The sequence below is a fragment of the Ptychodera flava genome, chromosome 3 (genome assembly GCF_041260155.1).
Source record: "Ptychodera flava strain L36383 chromosome 3, AS_Pfla_20210202, whole genome shotgun sequence".
Lineage (NCBI taxonomy): Eukaryota > Metazoa > Hemichordata > Enteropneusta > Ptychoderidae > Ptychodera > Ptychodera flava.
In genome coordinates, this window is record NC_091930.1 from 48,129,666 (window position 1) to 48,150,493 (window position 20,828).

The following is a 20,828-nucleotide window of genomic DNA, read 5'->3' on the forward strand; positions in this document are numbered from 1 at the left end:
TTTTGCGAGGTCTGCAGCTCTGACACAGTTCAGTTTTGTTCGTGTCCTTCTCTCCGACCTTTCTCGGCTTTCCTTGATCAGAGTTACGTCATCCTATTAGGCCTCAGATTTCTTTGACTTGATTTGCTCTGATCAAGAGTCGGCATGGCAAGCTCCGATGTAAAACCTAGTACTTCCGACAGCAAAGGGAGTGAACGTGTTGAACGCTCCGATGGTAATGGCGGACGACGAGGCAGCAAAACCAAAAGGTAAGCTGGTAGGGCAATAACATGGTATATCGTTACAAATTGTATCCTGACGTTGATACATTTTGTACTGCAGCAGTAAATTGTCACTGCAAGAGTCAGGGCTATGAAAAAATAGTGTAAAACAACCAGAGAAGGCGTTCAATAAAAGTAGGTTAATTTTCTCACGGCTACAAGTAAGGTGACACTTACGCCCTCTATGGTGTGATATGAAGAGAAAAGACGTCAGTTGTTACCCACATTTTGAAATATTTTATCACTGTATTCTGATATGGACATGGTTAAGGGTTACAGTGCGATAAGGTAGCTTGCAGCTGCGACGTATAATCTTCACGATGACGTATTTATGACATTTCCGACTAACCTTTGATAATAATTTTATGAGGAATCTGTTCAGAACAGACATTAAACACCAAATCGTACGTTAGACCTAGTGCCTTCAGTTATGTTTGCGTTCGCCTGTTGCAATTGATACAGGGGTATTAGAAACGAACGGTTAAGCGAATCATGTCATTTACGTACGGGGACTTACAGATGAAAAAACTATTCCTTAAATGAATCGTATTTCACAGCTTTAAAGTGTTACGTTTACATTGCCTGGACGCAAAATATCGCAGGGTCTTTTGTTTCTTTATTTAAACTGTTATACTTTACTATATAATTATAATGGATCAAGATTTGAAATAACAAGCATCTTTTCTCTTCATCTTTCAACAGTTTATTCATAGTCCGTCATTTAAAGCTCAAAAGCTGTATGTTTTGGCTATTTTTTAGAACTTTGTTTCGTTGTTTGCCTACACTTTCTGCATTGAATCCCTAAACTGTGCTTTATCAACACAGCCTATTCGAGTTTAATCTCCATTATTATTGTTGGAGATTGCATTTAGGTCCGGAACGGAATCCCTTTGTAAACAACATCGTCGTAACCACGCGCCTCTTTACGGCAACAGCTTAGCGCTACTCGTTTGCGTAGGTCAGCGGAGCGGAAATTATTGCTCTGGCTCGCGAGAATGGTAAACAATAAACAATGATCACTACACACTTACAAGCTGTGTTGACTGAAAGAATACTCGAAATTTCTGCATAACAAACAGATTAGGGTCAGACACGGTAGTTGATATACAGAAGCAGAATACTGAAAAACTTGCCACAAGTTACAGCCTATGTCCCTTTAACTCGCTACATGGAGATTGCAAGCCATAAATTTATGAAAAGTATATGGACTCTTTACAGTATAAAGTTATAGTATAAACTAATTAGTATTACGATATCAGTTTCATTTGACCCAGTTTGTCATGGAGTCAATTGGCCACACCGCATCATAGTTCGTCGTGAGCGATTTCTTTTTAAGTTGGGTGCATCAATAACGAAACATTTCAAGGAGAAAGAATAATCAACTAACACATTTCACTTTTGCTTTTTATACCCGGCAGTTGAAGACCATGGTGTTATTTTGTGCACTCATAAAAATCACCATTTTTGTAATGGGCCCGTAAGACTCCTGAGCTTACCACATTGGAATAACCATGACGTTTATTAGATCAAAGTTGAATCGACAAAATGGCCATCAATTCTTCGAAATAAATCAGTTGGCAAAAATTGTGTCGTCTCATCATCCTTATTATACGCTGCCTGAGAGCAAGAATATCCCTGATAAACTGACAGATACAAATATGCCCAATGACTTGAAGATAGACAAACATGAAAGAGCCGATACATTAAGCTTATACCCTACAAGTTATAAATTCACATGACGATTACTGGTGCGCCATAGTATATCATATATTTTGAGTCCGGTTTTATTATATCATTTTAAAGTATCTAATTTTAAGACTGGTACGATGAAACCGCTAATTTGGCCTGTGGAAGCCATAAGCCAAGAGTATTTTTGTTAGGAGACCCGCAAGAATAAATGAGATCTCTGCGATGTATTTACACATCGAACCGTTTATGAATACCAAACATATTTTCTCCTTTTTTCGTTGACAGCAATATGGCAGACAAAGCGTTGATCGTATCTGACCGATGGGGTCCATCAATTCATGGAGGAATCACCGATGCTCTTCATGTAGTGATCAAACTACTACAGGAGATGGACATATCTGTCCACTGTACAGCTATAAAAGCATCACCAGAAGAAGAAGAGGAGGCGGATAAGCTCGATGTAACTCTTGAGCTTCCAACAAAAACAGGCGTATTTGAAGTCAAGGAGCCACATAGCGATTGGTTGTTGTACCACAGGGAACACTATCCTCATTTGGAAGAGTTGACAAATGTCAAATTCGTGTTTGGCTTCAGTGCGTTCACCTCAATACCAACCTTCAAAATCCTGAAACGGGTGTTTCCGAAGGCGTCTTGCTATCTGATCAATCTCTTTGACAAAGATGACATAACCCCCTTAATTGTCGGGTGCAGCAAAAGGAACTGGAATTTCGGAAGCGAATCATGCCACGTGAATTAAAAAGGCAAAGTGTTCATTTTCTCTTGGAGAAAGTGTCCATGCAGAATACAAGCGACGTTATCAGAAAACCAATCAGCAGCTTCTTTCGCCAATGATAAACAAAGAATACTTAGCGGCTTCCGGATCAGATATACTGCCGGTACTCAAAGGCGAAAAATTCAAAATTATATCCGTTGTCCAGGAATACGAGTTTGAAGACCCCCAAAAGCTTGATATTGCTATAAGGGCGGTAAACGATGCTGCTGATCTCGTATATGACTTCAACAAAACATCGACTGTATGGAAAATAATAGGAATGCCACCAAATAAGGGAAAAGAGATAGCAAAGAAGCTGACACGGAGCTCAAGATTGAAGATCACGCCTAAAATCGTGACAACTACTGAAGAACTTAACAGTGAACTGATGTCATCTCATCTTGTATTAATTCCGCCATCTACGACAAGTTATGGTAACCTGACTCTGGCAGCTATGTGCGCAGCGATACCCGTAGTCTATCCTGAAGGGTCGCACAGTGATGAGATTGTCAGTAAACACATAGATATGCTCGAAGCGACAGAATGTGCGATAGATATGGGTGAAGACCCACAGGATCTGAAAGCCAAAATCGTGTCGGTCATAACGAAGAAGGCGACAGTATTTCAGCGTGCAAAGATAATAAGAGAGCACATAAAGAAAAAAGTCGCCCGGGATACACAGGGTAGCAATGAATGCTTTGTTACATCTATAACTGCCGATCTGCAAGAAACCTCTGCATACAGAAATGACCAGGATACAAAAAAAGACCCCACTGTTGAAAACAAAGGTATCAATACACGGTCTGTTGTCTTTTGATTGAATTGGGAAGTGTGTGTGTATTTGCGGGAGGAAATGTGTGCTCGTGCGTGAAACTTGATGTCGCCCAATAATGTTGAATACAAGAATGCTTAAACTGTTAAATATGCGCGACGTCAATCCCTGATTCTGAAGAATACGCTCACTGTTAACATAAATGGAAATTGTGAACTGAATTTAAGATAACGTATCGCTACATGAGAATCATTGCGGAAAATGTGACTATTACATTATTAAATCAACTGCATTCAGTTCATTTTATGAACGTTCATATATTCTTCAAATGTTACTTTCGTCCGTAGGCAACGACGACGAGATTTCAGTTAATGACAGCGACTCAACGATCTCTGACGGAGAGGATGAAAATGGTGTGGAAGAGGATGGAGACAGTACAGGTAATATTTCAGGAAAGGTAAAACACTGAGGTGTACTGGAATATCTAAGTTACAGAATCTTTCTGCAGACTGTCTTCCTGCAACCTGCTTCGGTTTCCTGTTAATTCCAGTAGAAGGCATAAAATAACCGTATATATATATATATATATATATATATATATATATATATATATATATATATATATATATATATATATATATATTGTTACGAACAAAAGGTTGAACTCAGCGGTTTCGAATAAAACGATACATTACAAACTGTAAAAGTGCACAGATTACTTATCTCAGCTGGGACGGCAAAACTTCAGTCTCAGAGTTATATATATATATATATATATATATATATATATATATATATATATATATATATATATATATATATATATATATATATATATATATATATATATATATATATATATATATATATATATATATATATATTGTTACGAACAAAAGGTTGAACTCAGCGGTTTCCGAATAAAACGATACATTACAAACTGTAAAAGTGCACAGATTACTTATCTCAGCTGGGACGGCAAAGCTCCAGTCTCAGAGTTATAACGGTCAGTCTGATGAATGAACAGTCCTTTGGCTTACAGGCTTGAAATTGCACAAGCGTTGGCAGTGAAGGTCTTGAAAAGTCTTGAAAATAATACGCTGGAGTTTCCAAAGTCTTGAAGTAACACGCAAGACACACGATCCCAAAATGTCTGCCTGCAGCCTGTGCACGTCCTATTTATACCCATGTGCTTTCATAAGAGCATATAAGAACAATGTAGAACTTTTATTGACATGTTAATTACTGTTCTAAGATTATCTCGCTTACACAGGTAACTAAATTTCCAGAACATTCCAAAAATGACTAATTCTACTCAAGGTTGTGAGGTCATTAAGGGCAGTGACCTTGATAATGTTCTGGAGTAATTAAACTCAGGTCAGAAGGAGTGCAGGGGAAAATGACCTACATAACAATATATATATATATATATATATATATATATATATATATAATATATATATATATATATATATATATAGGCCTATATATAGGCCTATATATAGGCCTATATATATATATATATATATATATAATATATATATTATATATATATAAAGAACGATAAATTGTATTTATCTTTAAACGTATCATTTGCTTTCAAGCTGTGCCTGAGCTACCTACTGAAGCAGCAGCAGCACTGAGCGCAGAACATGATGGCAATTTATCTGACGAGTTCGTTGATCAAGCAAGTACAGGTGGGAGTTTTTATGACAAAATAGGAGTAGCATACTACGAATAACAACAGTATCTATCTATCTATCTATCTATCTATCTATCTATCTATCTATCTATCTATCTATCTATCTATCTATCTATCTATCTATCTATCTATCTATCTATCTATCTATCTATCTATCTATCTATCTATCTATCTATCTATCTATCTATCTATCTATCTATCTATCTACATATAATATAGATAGATGGATGGAGAGATAGATGGATGGATGGATGGATTGATAGATAGATAACTAGATAGATAGACGATAGATCGATAGATAGATCGATAGATAGATCGATAGATAGATAGATAGATAGATAGATAGATAGATAGATAGATAGATAGATAGATAGATAGATAGATAGATAGATAGATAGATAGATAGATAGATAGATAGACAGATAGATGGTAGGTAGATAGATTTCAGTTTCTGATGCTCATAGCAGAGTGTTAGGCCATAGTGAGTATTCTATTATTTTGCGTCTACTCAAAATCCTAAAAGGCACGCTTGTAAGCGCTCAAAAAACACATACAGAAAATTTAACACAAAATTAGTTTGCCTTTATTGACTCTTACATAAGTCTAGTGCCCTCCTGTGGCCACTTTGAATTTGAAGTCAAAGCGTGGCCACTGGGGGGAACCCTCTAGCCGCTGCCCAGATTTTTCCCAGTGGCCTCTCTTTGACTTCAAATTCACAGTGGCAACAGGAGGGCGCGAGACTTATAAAAAGGGTCTACTGGACAGTTTTTCACAGAGAACATGAATACTCCTGCCGTAGTGTGACACACTGTATTATAGCTTTTCGCATTTTCATGACAAATGAGTACAAAAAAACCCAGACATTTGTCAAGATTTGCTTTTCTATTTTGTATTTGCGGGGGTGAATGTGTACTCGTGCGTGAATCTTGATGTCGCCCGTTAATGTTGAATACCAGAACGCTTAAACTGTTCACTTTACCCGAGCCAATTTTCCTGAATCTATATAATACGTTCACCGTTAACATAAAGGGACTTGTAAACTGAATTTAAGATAACGTATCACTGCATGAGAATCATAGTAGCAATGTGACTATTACACTATATAATCAACTGCATTTTTTTCATTTTGAACGTTCACATATTCTTCAAATGTTACTTTCGTCTGTAGGCAACGACGACGAGATTTCAGTTAATGACAGCGACTCAACGATCTCTGACAGAGAGGATGAAACTGGTGTGGAAGAGGATGGAGACAGTACAGGTAATATTTCAGGAAAGGTAAAACACTGTGGTGCACTGGAATATCTAAATTACACAATCTTTCTGCAGACTATCTTCCTGCAAAGATCTTCGGTTGCCTGTTGATTCCAGTAGAAGGCGTAAAATAGCTGTATAATTCATTCCATGATGTTTATAAACCTTTGCTCGATAAAGCAATCATCGTCTTGTGTGAAAAACATACTGTCACAAGCAATAAGCAATAACTGTTTTTGTTCGTCTCTTGATAATACCGATGGACTTCATCGATATATATATATATATATATATATATATATATATATATATATATATATATATATATATATATATATATAAAGAACGATAAATTGTATTATCTTTAAACGTATCATTTGCTTTCAAGCTGTGCCTGAGCTACCTACTGAAGCAGCAGCAGCACTGAGCGCAGACGAAGAAGACAATTTATCTGACGAGTTCGTTGATCAAGCAAGTACAGGTGGGAGTTTTTATGACAAAATAGGAGTAGCATACTACGAATAACAACAGTATCTATCTATCAATCAATCTATCTATCTATCTGTCTATCTATCTATCTATCTATCTATCTATCTATCTATCTATCTATCAATCTATCTATCTATCTGTCTATCTATCAATTTATAGATAGATAGATAGATAGATAGATAGATAGATAATAGGTTGATAGGTAGATTACAGTTTCCGATGGTCATAGCAGAGTGTTAGGCCAAAGCGAGTATTTTTTTGCTTTGCGTCTACTCAAAATCGTAAAAGGTACGCTGGTAAGCGGTCATAAAACACATAGAGAAAATTTAACACAAAATTAGTTTGCCTTTATCGACTCTTTACATAAGTCTAGCGCCCTCCTGTGGCCATTTTGACTTCAAATTCACAGTGCCCACATGAGGCCGCTAGACTTATGAAAAGGGTCCATTGGACAGTTTTTCACAAAGAATATGAATAGTCCTGCCATAGTGTGACACACTGTATTATTGCTTTACGCATTTTCATGATAAATGGGTCAAAATACACAGTCATTCGTCAAGATTTGCTTTTCTCTTATTATTTTTAGATTTCTTTATTGTGCGTTGAATGTGTCCTCATGTCAGTACCATTGCACAGCACCTTGACGGCCTTATCAAATTACTTAAATCTGGGCAGTTTGAGGAATGGTGCACTACAAAAGTATACTGTAGCTATCTTATGTGCCCAAGTTCAGAAAGAAAACACCAAACAGATCGGGTAACCTAGGGCCTCTGCGTGTAATGTTTGAAAGATGGTGCATCAGAGAGAACAAGACACTGGTGACATCGACAAAAGTCTTCCCTATGTTCCTCCTGACCAAAGTCCTACCAATAGTTTCCTCCTGACCATCCGTAAAACCAGCACCTTTCCTTTAAACCAAATCGAGTCAATGAAATCATTTCATAATCGCCAGTCTCCTCATATCTTTTTTCCTTGCACTTTCAAACAGCACGTCAAAGGCATTTTGTTTACAGGACTGACCGGTTTGTTTTACATACTATAAGACCCTTCTTTGAGAGTCTATGCTTTTTGTTCCAAGTTAAAATGGACAAATGAACCAAATGTTTGGCAAAACTGAAAGACAGATAAACTAGAATTGGCTTCAACACCTTCCGATTTTTCAGTCTGCCGTTAGCTTTTTACTCTCAGAGTCACCTGTACCATCGTGGCACCCAAGTTAATTTAAGTCGGCCGACTGAATCTCTGTCTGTTCAAGTCCCGATGGCTCACAGTGACAATGCCTTTAAGTAGCTGTGCAAAGCTTTCCTGTTTTGTAACTTCGACAATTTCTCTGCTTTCATCAATTTTTTCATCGGGAAGGCAAAGCCACAACAGACAGCGAGAACGTGAGGCAGCGACTATCGACAGAGGTAAATGTGTAGAGGATACCGTTTTACGTTACGCCTGGTGTTTTAGTGAAATTGACTGCCGTAAAGGAATGTTTGACTTTAAAGTTAAAAGTCACGACTTGTTTTTGCGACAAACAGCGCCATCAACGGCGAAATTTCGAAAGGAAAGTTTGTGGTTTTTTCCAAAATATCTCCAAAAACCTACCCGCACGGACCCAAACAAAGAAATTACTTACTTTAGCCTTATAAAAATAACACAAATTACATCAAGTACAAATTAATAATATCTGTTACTGATACTATGGTCTCTGAAGAACGCAAAAGCCTTCGACGTTTCAAGGTCATTGATTAACAAAGCATCGAATTACTATGTCTTTATTTATTACTTAATTACTTACTTTATATCTTTGTATATCGGAAATGCTAGAGATTTTCCATGCTGACACATCTACGATGTCTAACAAATACTCAGAGTTGATATCAAAAACTATTATTATCAATCAATTTTTAACACAATCTTGAACAAAATATAATAGCACGTCCTATGTCTGTATAAATGAGATTGCAGAGCTAAGGATCCGTTTAGTTCTGACAGTCTGTCTGAATACTGCTTGATGCATAAAATTTGGGTAACAGATGTTATTTCCACTTGAAGTAATTTGAGTTATTATTTACAACGCTCGGCTTTTAGCATCGAGCACTGTAATATTCCTTGTTTAGGCGTACCTTTACACTCCTGTCTTAAGAAGTGTTTAATGTCCAAAATCAGTGTTTGTTTTTGAGGCTACATATTGAGACAATTTAAGTTGGCAGACTGTAGCTCTCTGACCTCATATAGCAGATTTCCTTTGAAAAACGTTCTGAGAGAAAGGGAAACCCGTGACTGTTCTCTTAAGTTTGCAAGAGGCATAAAACTTAAAGATCCATTAGCTGTAACTTTGGTCATTTTTAAATTTTGTTTGTTCTGTGTATCATCTGCAGTTTCTGGTTTGAATCCCTGAACCATGGAGAAATTCCTAATATTTAGCTCATAAATATACCCTATATGAGTGTAATCTGCATTGTTATTGTTTAAATTTTGTATTCAGGTCCGGACTAGAATACATTTATCAACAATAACAATGGTCATTTCACGTATACAGGCTGTGTTGGCAAGCAGGACACCGGGCATTGGTCATGATGATCGGATTATAGTAAAATTCTGTAGTTGATACATTGAAACAGAGTAGTGAAAAATTAGTCAAAAGTTACAGCTAATGTCCCTTTAAGTTCAGATTACGGATACTCTACACATTAACTAATATACTTTCCTTTGCAGGAAATCTACCTCCTTCAACGGAAGATGAACCTATCCAAGTTTCATTACCTGACGAAGGTCATAGGATAAGAACGTCTTCAAGGTTCGGCGTTACACGACATACTCCGTGTAGACAAATCTTACCTGTTTTGGAGGCCATCACAGCATTAGTTGGTGAGGTCAAGGGATTTCTTCTAGCATCGTTCTTTACGGCATTCGTAATGATATTTTATTTCTACCAGTTTCGTGGAGGTAAGAAAATAACAAATTCTTTTATTCAGTAATTGTATGAATAATATATTCGTATTAAGATCTCATACTATTAATTTATGGTTTATCTGTGATTCAATGTACACATTATCATCTTAAGTATGTATGTATGTACGTACGTATGTATGTACGCATGTATGTATGTATGTATGTATGTATGTATGTATGTATGTATGTATGTATGTATGTATGTATGTATGTATGTATGTATGTATGTATGTATGTATGTATGTATGTATGTATGTATGTATGTATGTATGTATGTATGTATGTATGTATGTATGTATGTATGTATGTATGTATGTATGTATGTATGTATGTATGTATGTATGTATGTATGTATGTATGTATGTATGTATGTATGTATCAGGTGCGCCAACTAAGCTGTTCGTGCAAAAAGGTGTCTGTGCGTTGTTTTTCAGCGGGCGGGCAAATTTCAAAACTAATAGCGGGCGGGGAGAAAAAAAATTATATTTACTGTGGGCGGGGAAGAAATTTCACTATTTTCAGTGGGCGGGGAGAAAATTTTTGACAGTGGGCACCGGAAGATACATAGAGGGAGGGGAAAGCGGCGTGGTTGATTGAACTTGAGGGGAGATTAGCGCCTTACTTAGAGGGGAGCAATGTTCCAAGCTATACTGCCAGCTGCTCCCACGGTTTGCGTTGATCTGGGTTGCCTAGTAGGCATCTAGTTGGCAATGGGAAATTTCAGTAGTGGGAAGAGGGCAGAGGGGAGCATGAAACGTTGTTGGGTGTGGGGACCGGGCAGACTATAGATACTGGAGGGCAGCGGGCATCAAAATTCAGTGGGAGGGCATATTTTCCGTGTATGCCAGTGGGAGGGCAGTTACGAACAGCTCTACTTTCCCCTCCAAATTTTGGGTCAAGGTCAAAAATACGAAAAATCGGTATATCAGCCTTCAAAACATGTTTTGTGATGATTTTGCGAAATTCATGAAATTTACCAGTTGGCGGCACCTGATGTATGTATGTATGTATGTATGTATGTATGTATGTATGTATGTATGTATGTATGTATGTATGTATGATGTATGTATGTATGTATGTATGTATGTATGTATGTATGTATGTATGTATGTATGTATGTATGTATGTATGTATGTATGTATGTATGTATGTATGTATGTATGTATGTATGTATGTATGTATGTATGTATGTATGTATGTATGTATGTATGTATGTAGGTAGGTAGGTAGGTAGGTAGGTAGGTAGGTAGGTAGGTAGGTAGGTAGGTAGGTAGGTAGGTAGGTAGGTAGGTAGGTAGGTAGGTAGGTAGGTAGGTAGGTATGTGTGGATGTATTTATACAATTATGCGTGCCTGGGTAAAGGTGTGTCTGTCTGTTTGTATGACTATGTTTGTCTGTGTACTGTACTGTGTACTGTACGTACGGACCTACGTATTGTCATTAATAGTCAGCTGCTTGGGATTGAGGTATCTGTAAGTTATAAATATATAGATTTCAAATGCCAATATATTAAATTTAATCACCTTTGCTTGATGAGCAGTTGAACCACGAGATAGAGAGCAATTACTATTGAAATCCAAAGCACTTGGTGATGGAAAGGGAGTCGACATTTCCATGGAAAAGAAATTAAGTACCGGAAGTATACGACGGGAAGGTAAGGAAATTAATAGATTAATCTTATTTGGAGGCGAAATTTGAAAGCATCTTCGAGGCTTTGTTTAACAGCGAAGATTTATGACATTAATCACAACCTAAGACCACAATATAATGTTACGTCTCATCCATCAGTCTGAAGATTGCTAGAGATGCATTAAACTTAAGCGACAGAGATCATTGTACTTCAAGTGAGAGAGAGAGAGAGAGGAGAGAGAGAGAGAGAGAGAGAGAGAGAGAGAGAGAGAGAGAGAGAGAGAGAGAGAGAGAGAGAGAGAGAGAGAGAGAGAGGGGGGGCAGATAGCCCTATTCTCTCATTTAGTTTCTTATTTATAGGATAAACATTCAAAATTACGACGTTAGCTAAAATGCATAGCTGATTCACAATAATTCCAAATGTCGATACACTTGGTTCGATTAGATAAACGGAAGTGAATATTGTTAACTTCTTGCTCAATTAGCTTAGGCCTAACTAGTGTGTTAATATATTTTTGACTATATGAATGTACTTTACCAGATTGGGTTGTTAGACGTTCATATGTGTGCAACAGATTGTATTTCACAAAAAATTGTCAATTCTCTATATATGGAGTGTCTGTTGGGAAACCCGTAACACTTCTTTTCAATACAAAACTAATTATATCGGTGCATTAATGCATATTTGATTATTTAATATATGACTGTAGTTAAAAGTGAAAATATAGTGGAAAACAAAGAAGGGTGAGAATACAGGGTAAACATGGAAGTCTACATTGAAGTTGATTTGGCATGGTCATGCCAACATTTCAAACTTCCAACTTAGAATCGGGAGGGTGTTCAAACTTTAGAAAAGTCTACAGGGCATTGGGGTCACAGTTTAGACAATAAAAAAACGTGAATCCCCGCCCAACCCTCCCTGTAATCACTGAAGGCTGAATGAACTCCATATGAGGGTAGCTGAGTAATGCTGATGTGCTCAATGATGAATTCTGGTCTTAGCATCTTTTACTTTTCCGTCGCCAAAGACCAATTACAGCGCCCCTTTTGTGGAATATAATCAATATCGTGACAATATTCCACCGATTGGGAAGCATATAAATGACAAATGACATATGCGCCTACTATGCATTGGCTTATTCGTTTTGAATACGCCGGTTTGTCATGACGAGGCAAAGCACGTACACGCACTGTTAGTTATGGCTTGATGAATATTGATATCTGCTTTCTACTAATTTCATTTTCAAAGATTGCATTAACGATTAATTTACAATATTTTTAAAACAAATTACTTCGCCTCTTTTCACTTGCAATGAAAAAGTCTTTGATGGGCTTTTACCGAATGTCTATTGAACCAAACGAAGGTCGAGAGATTTATCCTTTACGTATGCTTTTGGGAAAAATAAGGGAAAATTTCATCTACGAAACAAAATCAATAATATGATATACGAAGCATTTCGAATAATATATAATAATAATATAAGATTTCATAGTCTTTGAGGCTTCATACAAAATAAAGTTCATTATTTCATGGACTTTGGCAAGTCAGTAAGTGATACGCAACGAATTTGCAATATATCACCTGGTTAGCCTAGAAACTGGAAATTACAGTGTGAAGATCTTCTTTATAACGAAGCTACGTTATGGTTGCAAAAGACGAGAACGTATATCGTACAACGTATCTGCATACTATGCAAAGTAAAATCAGTGAATTCACTAGCACTGAGCTAGTCTCAACAAAACATTTGCTGAGTATTGTAGTAATGGCTGCGAAATAACTTTCTCGATTCAACAATTCGTGGAGTGCCATTAAATGGAATACTCCTCTTAGAACCGTGCTCAAAATAGGACAATAAAATGTAAGTATACTCTTATTGGTCACTTCAGGTCAAATTGAAATAAAAGTGAGACCAGACGGTATCATTCCAAAGAGAGGTAAAAGTGTGAGGGAAGTTGCTGCCGCCTTCTACTCCAACAAACAAACAAAAGAAAACGCTGTACTGGTTGGGAAACAACTAGACCAACGCCATAAACATATGGAGTTACATGATATAGGCGAAGGAAGCATTTCCTATATCATGGATTGCCAGTCATCGGAAGCCCTGGAGTCTTTGATGGATGACTATTCAAGTGGAAGTCTCTACAGGATGGTGAAGAGTACATTCCTGTCTGAGAGTCTGCTGGATGAAATTGGAGCCCTCTATCTGTCCTTAGGAACATCGATAGACTATGAAGAGTATCTGCTATGTCAGGAGGAATTGGAAGGTATGTTCAAATGGCGATTATAAATCATAAGTATGGGAAAGACGGATAAAACATTTGTGATGCAGATGAACGATTAGGTGCGTGGATAGATACGTCGTGTCTTTCTCCACCATTACGCGTGGGGCATAATGTTGTTTGGTAATTGGATCCGTAGATAAATGTTACTGCAGTATTTAAAGGGACATTATCGCTATCTTTTGACCCTTTTTCACCAATATTATTGCAAACGAGCTGTTGTTGATGTCGTTCGACTTATTGAAAGATGTCTACATGTAAAAAATGGTCGACCATAGACAACTTCCATCCCATCTTGCCTACACTGTGTAGAAAAACCTCGGGTCAGGGGTTTTAGGTAGTGTGCAAGTGCATATATGTAATCTTGTGATTTACTGTATACATAAAACTTAAGGTGAAGTGACTTAAATACATGTGACATCTAAAATGTTGAAAATATCTCAATCGATCGTTACTGATTTACGACTCCAAACCAGTAATAACTTTGTCTGCAAACATTATTGTGTTGATCCTTCCTTTCGTCCGGATGTAGGCCTTCTGGTTTTGTCAAAGTTGTGAATATTAAAAGCGATATGATTAGCCCTTGCAATCCCCACTTTTGACTTTGGAGATTTTAAGAGTTCATTATGACATAGCATGAATTCAGTTATCGTGTACGATTGTAATTAACATCTGTATTCAGGTAAGGACATCTACCATCTGCCTATTGAAGTCATCGAAGAGATGAATGAGGAAATCAAATCAGACATTCTGAGAGAACAGCCCACTGTTACAATGAGACAACAAACAACAAGACGGAAAGCTACAGACAGAGATGTCCTACAAGCAATGTCAGTGAAACAAGAGAGAGATAGACAAACTGAACTTGATGAACTTATGAATGAATGGATCAAGATACGGACTGAATTACAACAACTGAATGCCTCTCATTCTGAATTGGTTTTTGAGCGACAAGAGTTCGTCCGAAACACAGGGGCCATAATCGATGAAGTAGATATTCCTGTAGAAATAAAGCAAGAATTGATGATGGCTTTCCAGAAGTTCCTGCCTTTGGGTCCAGACAAGACCGGCAAGCCTGATCAAAAGCTGGTGATAGAGGGCGATGTACTCATGGAGTATGTTGAGAACATTGTTCATGACTTTGACATTCCTACCAAATGCAAACAAGACATAATAGAGCGTTTCAGCAAGTTGGTTCAGAAGAGGTCAGGGAAGGCGACCGCCAAGCCTGTTTGACTGCAAAACAAGAGGATCTACAGGAGCGTATCCAGGCAATCGTTGATGACGCTGATATTCCTGATGAACAGAAGGAAGTCTATCATCAGTTGAGGCAGGTCGGAAGAGGTAGGTAGATCTATGTAGCAATGACATGTTTGGAAAGGTGAACCACTGTATCTCGCTCTATTCCTTCAATACGGAAAAGCGCAAAAAAAATTAATACGGACATGTGGAGAACAGCGGGTTGGAGAAAAATTGTCAGTTAATGGGGTCATGAAGCCTGTGGCTCAGGAGTCTTAAGTTTATCAAAAATACATTGATATTTTGCTTGTAGCTAGTTAATTTAGTCAAAATTTAATTGTACTTTAAGTTATCCTACGGAGCAAATCAGTTTGTATATTATGCAGTACAATAAATGCTGATATCATATTAACGTGTTTCAAAAAGCTTACTGCAACTGAACCCAATAAAATGTTTATTAGGTGATTTCGAAACATCATTTGTAGAGATACTATTTCTTTGCAAAGAAGCGAAATTGCAAGGATATAAAATCGTTTCCTTGGTTTTAAATCTTAATTTATCATAGAAACATTTGTACTTGGGATCACTACACTCAGTGCTTTGATAAGCATGGCTCATATGTTAAGTAAAAGTTGGAAATCCAAGCCATAAAATTTGCAGTATTTTCTCAAATTTAACAGTAAACAGGACTCTCTGTAAATGAAAATACCTGTGAGATCCTGCAAATTTATATTTCCACTTAATTTTATGTTAAGTTTCGTGAAAAAAAATTCACTGAAACTAAATAAAACAAGATATCAAAATGAAAAAACGAAAGAAAGTTACCCTGTAAGATACATATTAATTTGATATTAAAACTCAGATTAACTATTGTTCAAAAATTTTTTCTACCACTTCCACATTATTAAACTTCAAACTTGGGATTGACATGTTCAGTAGCACCAAACTCCACATTCAGCGAGATGTGAATCTTCATTCCCCCTTTTTATAAGTCAGATGATTCTAAACTTTTTACTGTACACAGACAAACATAATCATACAAACAGACAGACACACCTTTACCCGGGCACGCATAATTGTATAAATACATCCACACATACATACATACATACATACATACATACATACCGGAACATACATACATATATACACTTACACATACATACATACATACATACATACATACATACATACATACAAACATACAAGCATACATACATACACACATACAAACATACATACATACATACATACATACATACATACATACACACATGCATGCATACCTACATGCATACCCACATGCATGCAAGCATAGATACATACATAAATACATGTACATAATACATACATATATATATATATATATATATATATATATATATATATATATATATATTGTACATAATACATACATATACATATATACATACATATATATATATATATATATATATATATATATATATATATATATATATATATGTATATGTATATGTATATGTATATATACACAAAAATGTATACAATGTGCCCTCCCGGTTATCACCATAATGGCTTTATGGCAACCTCTGAACTTGGGCACAGAGAGTACGGTTACACATTGTTGAGGATTGAAAATATTGACTCACCAGAGTGCTCCAACGGCAATACGTTCCATGAGCGAAGCATAGTGCCAACAGTGAACGCCCCTTATATTACGCAAGAGGCTGCCCAACAATCTCAGAGTGCTCTATCTACTAATATATATATATATATATATTAGTAGTTATATATATATATATATATATATATATATATATATGTATATATATATATATATATATATATATACTTATGTACCATATTATTACAATGCTATGAGTTTTTTGTATCATAATTGAGATATACAAACCCCTTAAGCATAAAAATTTATTTTTTATAAAAGATGAAATATTCAGTACCATATTACCTTATTACCAACATTGAAAGGATAACAGAATTTATTACATGTAAATTTATACATACATATTTTAACTTATCAGAATAGTTCAGATCTCTATCTTTACAGGAAATTTTGAAATTGAGGGAAACACTGCACAATAAATATGCAATATATTTTCTTAACTGCATCCCTGAGACTCTAATTCTAATCCTAACCCTAACAAACGATATAATGCATTTGACATATATTTACATGCGCCAGTATATCTTCATTAAGTTTGAGAGTGTTCATGAGTCCTGATAACGGTTAATCTTACATTCAACATAGAGAAATCTGTATTTTCTGACATGTAATCGTGTACTGCAAATGATTTACACTGAAAGAAGCTTTGACTCAGTAAGGCTTAAAGCAGAAAGCAGAATAAAAAACATCTAGAAAATGGAGAAACAAGGAAATCCAAAATGTGCTGTAAATGACAGTACAACTGGCATACATTACACACTGAACTATATCACTTCATGATCACAGTACTGTACCAGTCACATCATTTCTACATCCTGTATGTTTACATGTGTTCACTTCATGGCATACACAGTCTCTTTGAAATGGAGAAGTTATCAATCCCACTTGACCATGTAATTTTATTTTCTGTAAAACTGTGGTTTTGGTCACAAATGTCACTATCATTAAAGTCATGAAGAGTGGCATCTCTGATGTTGTGAGTGTGAGTGTCTATATCAGATTATCCATTGTTATAAGTGTCAAAACTGGCAGCTGTCATTCATTCTGTAGTACACAAATGTCACCATTACAGCCATCAAGAGTGGAATGTTTATGCTTGTCAGTGTCTTGATCAGAACTTCCATCCCTATCAGTTTCTTAACTGGCATTTGGTTACCATCATCAATACTGCCCTCACAGTCCGTTATAATTTCAACTCCGGATATATTATTACAAGTCAATCAGAATATCCATCACCATCAGTTTCAAACTGTGACAGCTGTGATTCATTCTGTTGTCACCATCATCAATACTGCCCTCACAGTCCAAGTAGAATTCCACTGCAGATTCATCATTACAAGTCAATCAGAATATCCATCACCATCAGTTTCAAACTGTGACAGCTGTGATTCATTCTGTTGTCACCATCATCAATACTGCCCTCACAGTCCAAGTAGAATTCCACTGCAGATTCATCATTACAAGTCAATCAGAATATCTATCACCATCAGTTTCAAACTGTGACAGCTGTGATTCATTCTGTTGTCACCATCATCAATACTGCCCTCACAGTCCAAGTACAATTCCACTGCAGATTCATCATTACAAGTCAATCAGAATATCCATCACCATCAGTTTCAAACTGTGACAGCTGTGATTCATTCTGTTGTCACCATCATCAATACTGCCCTCACAGTCCAAGGAGAATTCCCACTGCAGATTCATCATTACAAGTCAATCAGAATATCCATCACCATCAGTTTCAAACTGTGGCAGCTGTGATTCATTCAGGGGCGCGTTCGATTATTGCGATCATGATTGTGATTGGCCAATCATGATCGTGATCGTGCGTTCGAATACGCCCAATAACAATCATGATTGACAATCACAACAATCACGCTCCGGAGCGTGATTGTTGTGATTACAAGATGGCAGACGACACTGGTGGCGCTGGATCGGCGGTAAATTTGAAGCTTTCTAAAGTAGAATTTGACTTGTACAGTGATCTTTTTAAGCGAGGTAAGTTGTGAGACGTATATTTAATTTACTCTACTTTTTCGTGAATAGAAAAAGTAATTTTTCTTCGTAAATGAACAAAATGCAAGTGCTCGAGGCGGCGAAAGGCCTCCTATATGTGTACGCTCCAGCTATTTCTTTTTGCGGCAACGCAAATATCGTCTGCTCTGTCATTTTGGTAAATCATAAATGGATATCATTTTTGGGAATCAAGGATCGTGCATTTTCAAAACTTTCATTATGTGAATGGTAATTTCATCATCGTGTTTTTGTATGTATTTTACAGATAGAGATACAGCCATTGCTGTGATAAAACTAAAATATCCCCATGTTGCCAGCAGTAAAGTTGTGAAAATAATGCCGGAGGCGGAGGGTGATCCAACCAGTCATCACGCTGACTCAGTAACACCGCCAGCACTGTCTAGTTCTGCATGCCCACAGCCAGACCCACTGCCAACGAAATCTACAGTCAGACCAACCAAATCACCTAATACACCATCGACGAGCTTGGTTGATCACGAGCCTGAGTCCGCGGCCGCAGGTTTATCGCCACGAACCGTGTGGACCCGCGAAGCTGTGTTGCTTCTGCTCGACTTATATGAAGGTAAGGTACCAAAAATGAAAGATCCTCGCATCAAAAATAAGGCTGTATGGAAAGAGATATCGGACAAACTTATCGAACGGAATCACAATTATTCGGCCGACTCCTGTGAACGCAAATTTCTGAACCTCAAGGCGGCTTTTACAGCTACGACAGACCACAATAACACCACCGGCAACAACAGAAAAAGCTGCCCATTTTACGAGGAGTTTGCTCGTATTTATGGCATGAGTCATTCTGTCCATCCTCCTACTGTATATTCGAATATCAAAGGATTCGAACGTAGGGAGGAAGGGCAGGGTGACTTGCCTCAGGCAGAATCAGTGGATGGCACTGCGGATGGAGCTGGAAGTGATCAACGCGAACCAAGGATGAGGAAGAAAAAACGACGGACATCCGCTTCGGACTCATTTCTTGCCGCATTTGAGGATTACAGAAAAGAGAAACAAGAGAGAGAGACAGAAAAGAAAGAGATGATGGAAAGGTGGCACAGAGACAATACTATGATCAATGAATCGATTCCTTGATATATTCTCGAAGATGGCAGAGAAGAATTGAACTGATTTGAACAGTTTGAACACATTTTCAAAGTTAAAGATATATCAATTCTTCATATGCGTTTTCTCGTTGTTAACTTTTGTTTGATTTTAAATTAATACATTATAATATGAGTAGGCGAGAGGCCTACGTGATTTTCATGAAACATAATTCCGACTATGTCAGAAAAACGAATCACTAAGAAAGAGAAGTTTCATATTTTAATCCTGGAATTGTTTTTATCGTTTGGATTTTAATATTCGAGACAATGGAGTTCATGTGACTCAATGTTAATTAAAATATTCCATGCTGTGTTTGAATGTACTCAGGAGACAAGTCAGTACTGCGTATCTGCTTGTCATTGATGATCTTTTGTAATACGTAAAATTTCAAATTTTTGTTAACGTTAAATTTTCAATGAAAATCAATGTACTCAGTTCTATACGGTGCATTAAATTGTTTTGTTATTGTACATTATTACTCGACTGGTGTAGTTGTTTTATTTATGAGATAGCGTTTAAAACAGAACACTGTGATTGAAACTCTGATAACTGGTGCGATTAACTTAATTGTTTGGCCAATTGACAGCATTTTTGCTTGACACTTATGCAAATTCTAAAGCTTATAACTGAGGGACAACAGAGTACAATCAATTACCCGGATCGGAGATGTATAAATAGAAGGGGAAAAAGAATAACATCTACCTGGTATTGATTAAGGCCGTTCATTACAGTAAAACATTGGGTTTTATGTAACATGTCACCGAGAAGGGTATGTATAGGATGCGACCCAAAATATGTAGTAAAATTTTGAAAAATTCACGCGTAATTTGAAGATTAAAATGAAAAAAAATCTAGTTTCAGCTAGTTGTTCAAGTCTAAAAAGTTGCGTGTTTCATGAAACGTACTTTCGAAAATTTGGGTTGTAGGTCGGTCAATTTATTTTTCCCATTTTTATCAGGACCCCCCAAAAACGCTACAATTTAGTAAAATTTAGCAAT

The 20,828-nt window shown here is 36.8% G+C and overlaps 3 protein-coding genes across 3 annotated transcripts in view; all 3 read left to right on the forward strand.

Moving 5' to 3' along the window:
* LOC139130180 (uncharacterized) lies at positions 1-2,800 on the forward strand. Its single transcript, XM_070695921.1, has 2 exons — positions 1-248; positions 2,235-2,800. The coding sequence occupies exons 1-2, from the start codon at positions 145-147 to the stop codon at positions 2,704-2,706; spliced, it is 576 nt and encodes a 191-aa protein (XP_070552022.1). The 5' UTR covers positions 1-144; the 3' UTR covers positions 2,707-2,800.
* Positions 2,798-20,828, forward strand: part of LOC139129350 (uncharacterized) — a 26,686-nt gene continuing 8,655 nt past the window's right edge. Inside the window, exons 1-9 of the mRNA XM_070694984.1 lie at positions 2,798-3,509; positions 3,841-3,933; positions 5,098-5,190; positions 6,364-6,456; positions 6,838-6,930; positions 9,645-9,875; positions 11,422-11,535; positions 13,398-13,775; positions 14,473-15,134. Of these exons, the coding sequence (XP_070551085.1) occupies positions 2,798-3,509; positions 3,841-3,933; positions 5,098-5,190; positions 6,364-6,456; positions 6,838-6,930; positions 9,645-9,875; positions 11,422-11,535; positions 13,398-13,775; positions 14,473-15,026 (2,361 nt within the window). The 3' untranslated portion in view covers positions 15,027-15,134. The remainder of the gene's footprint in view (positions 3,510-3,840; positions 3,934-5,097; positions 5,191-6,363; positions 6,457-6,837; positions 6,931-9,644; positions 9,876-11,421; positions 11,536-13,397; positions 13,776-14,472; positions 15,135-20,828) is intronic.
* Positions 18,471-20,305, forward strand: LOC139126980 (uncharacterized). The gene is made up of 2 exons (XM_070692901.1): positions 18,471-18,693; positions 18,977-20,305. The coding sequence occupies exons 1-2, from the start codon at positions 18,549-18,551 to the stop codon at positions 19,816-19,818; spliced, it is 987 nt and encodes a 328-aa protein (XP_070549002.1). The 5' UTR covers positions 18,471-18,548; the 3' UTR covers positions 19,819-20,305.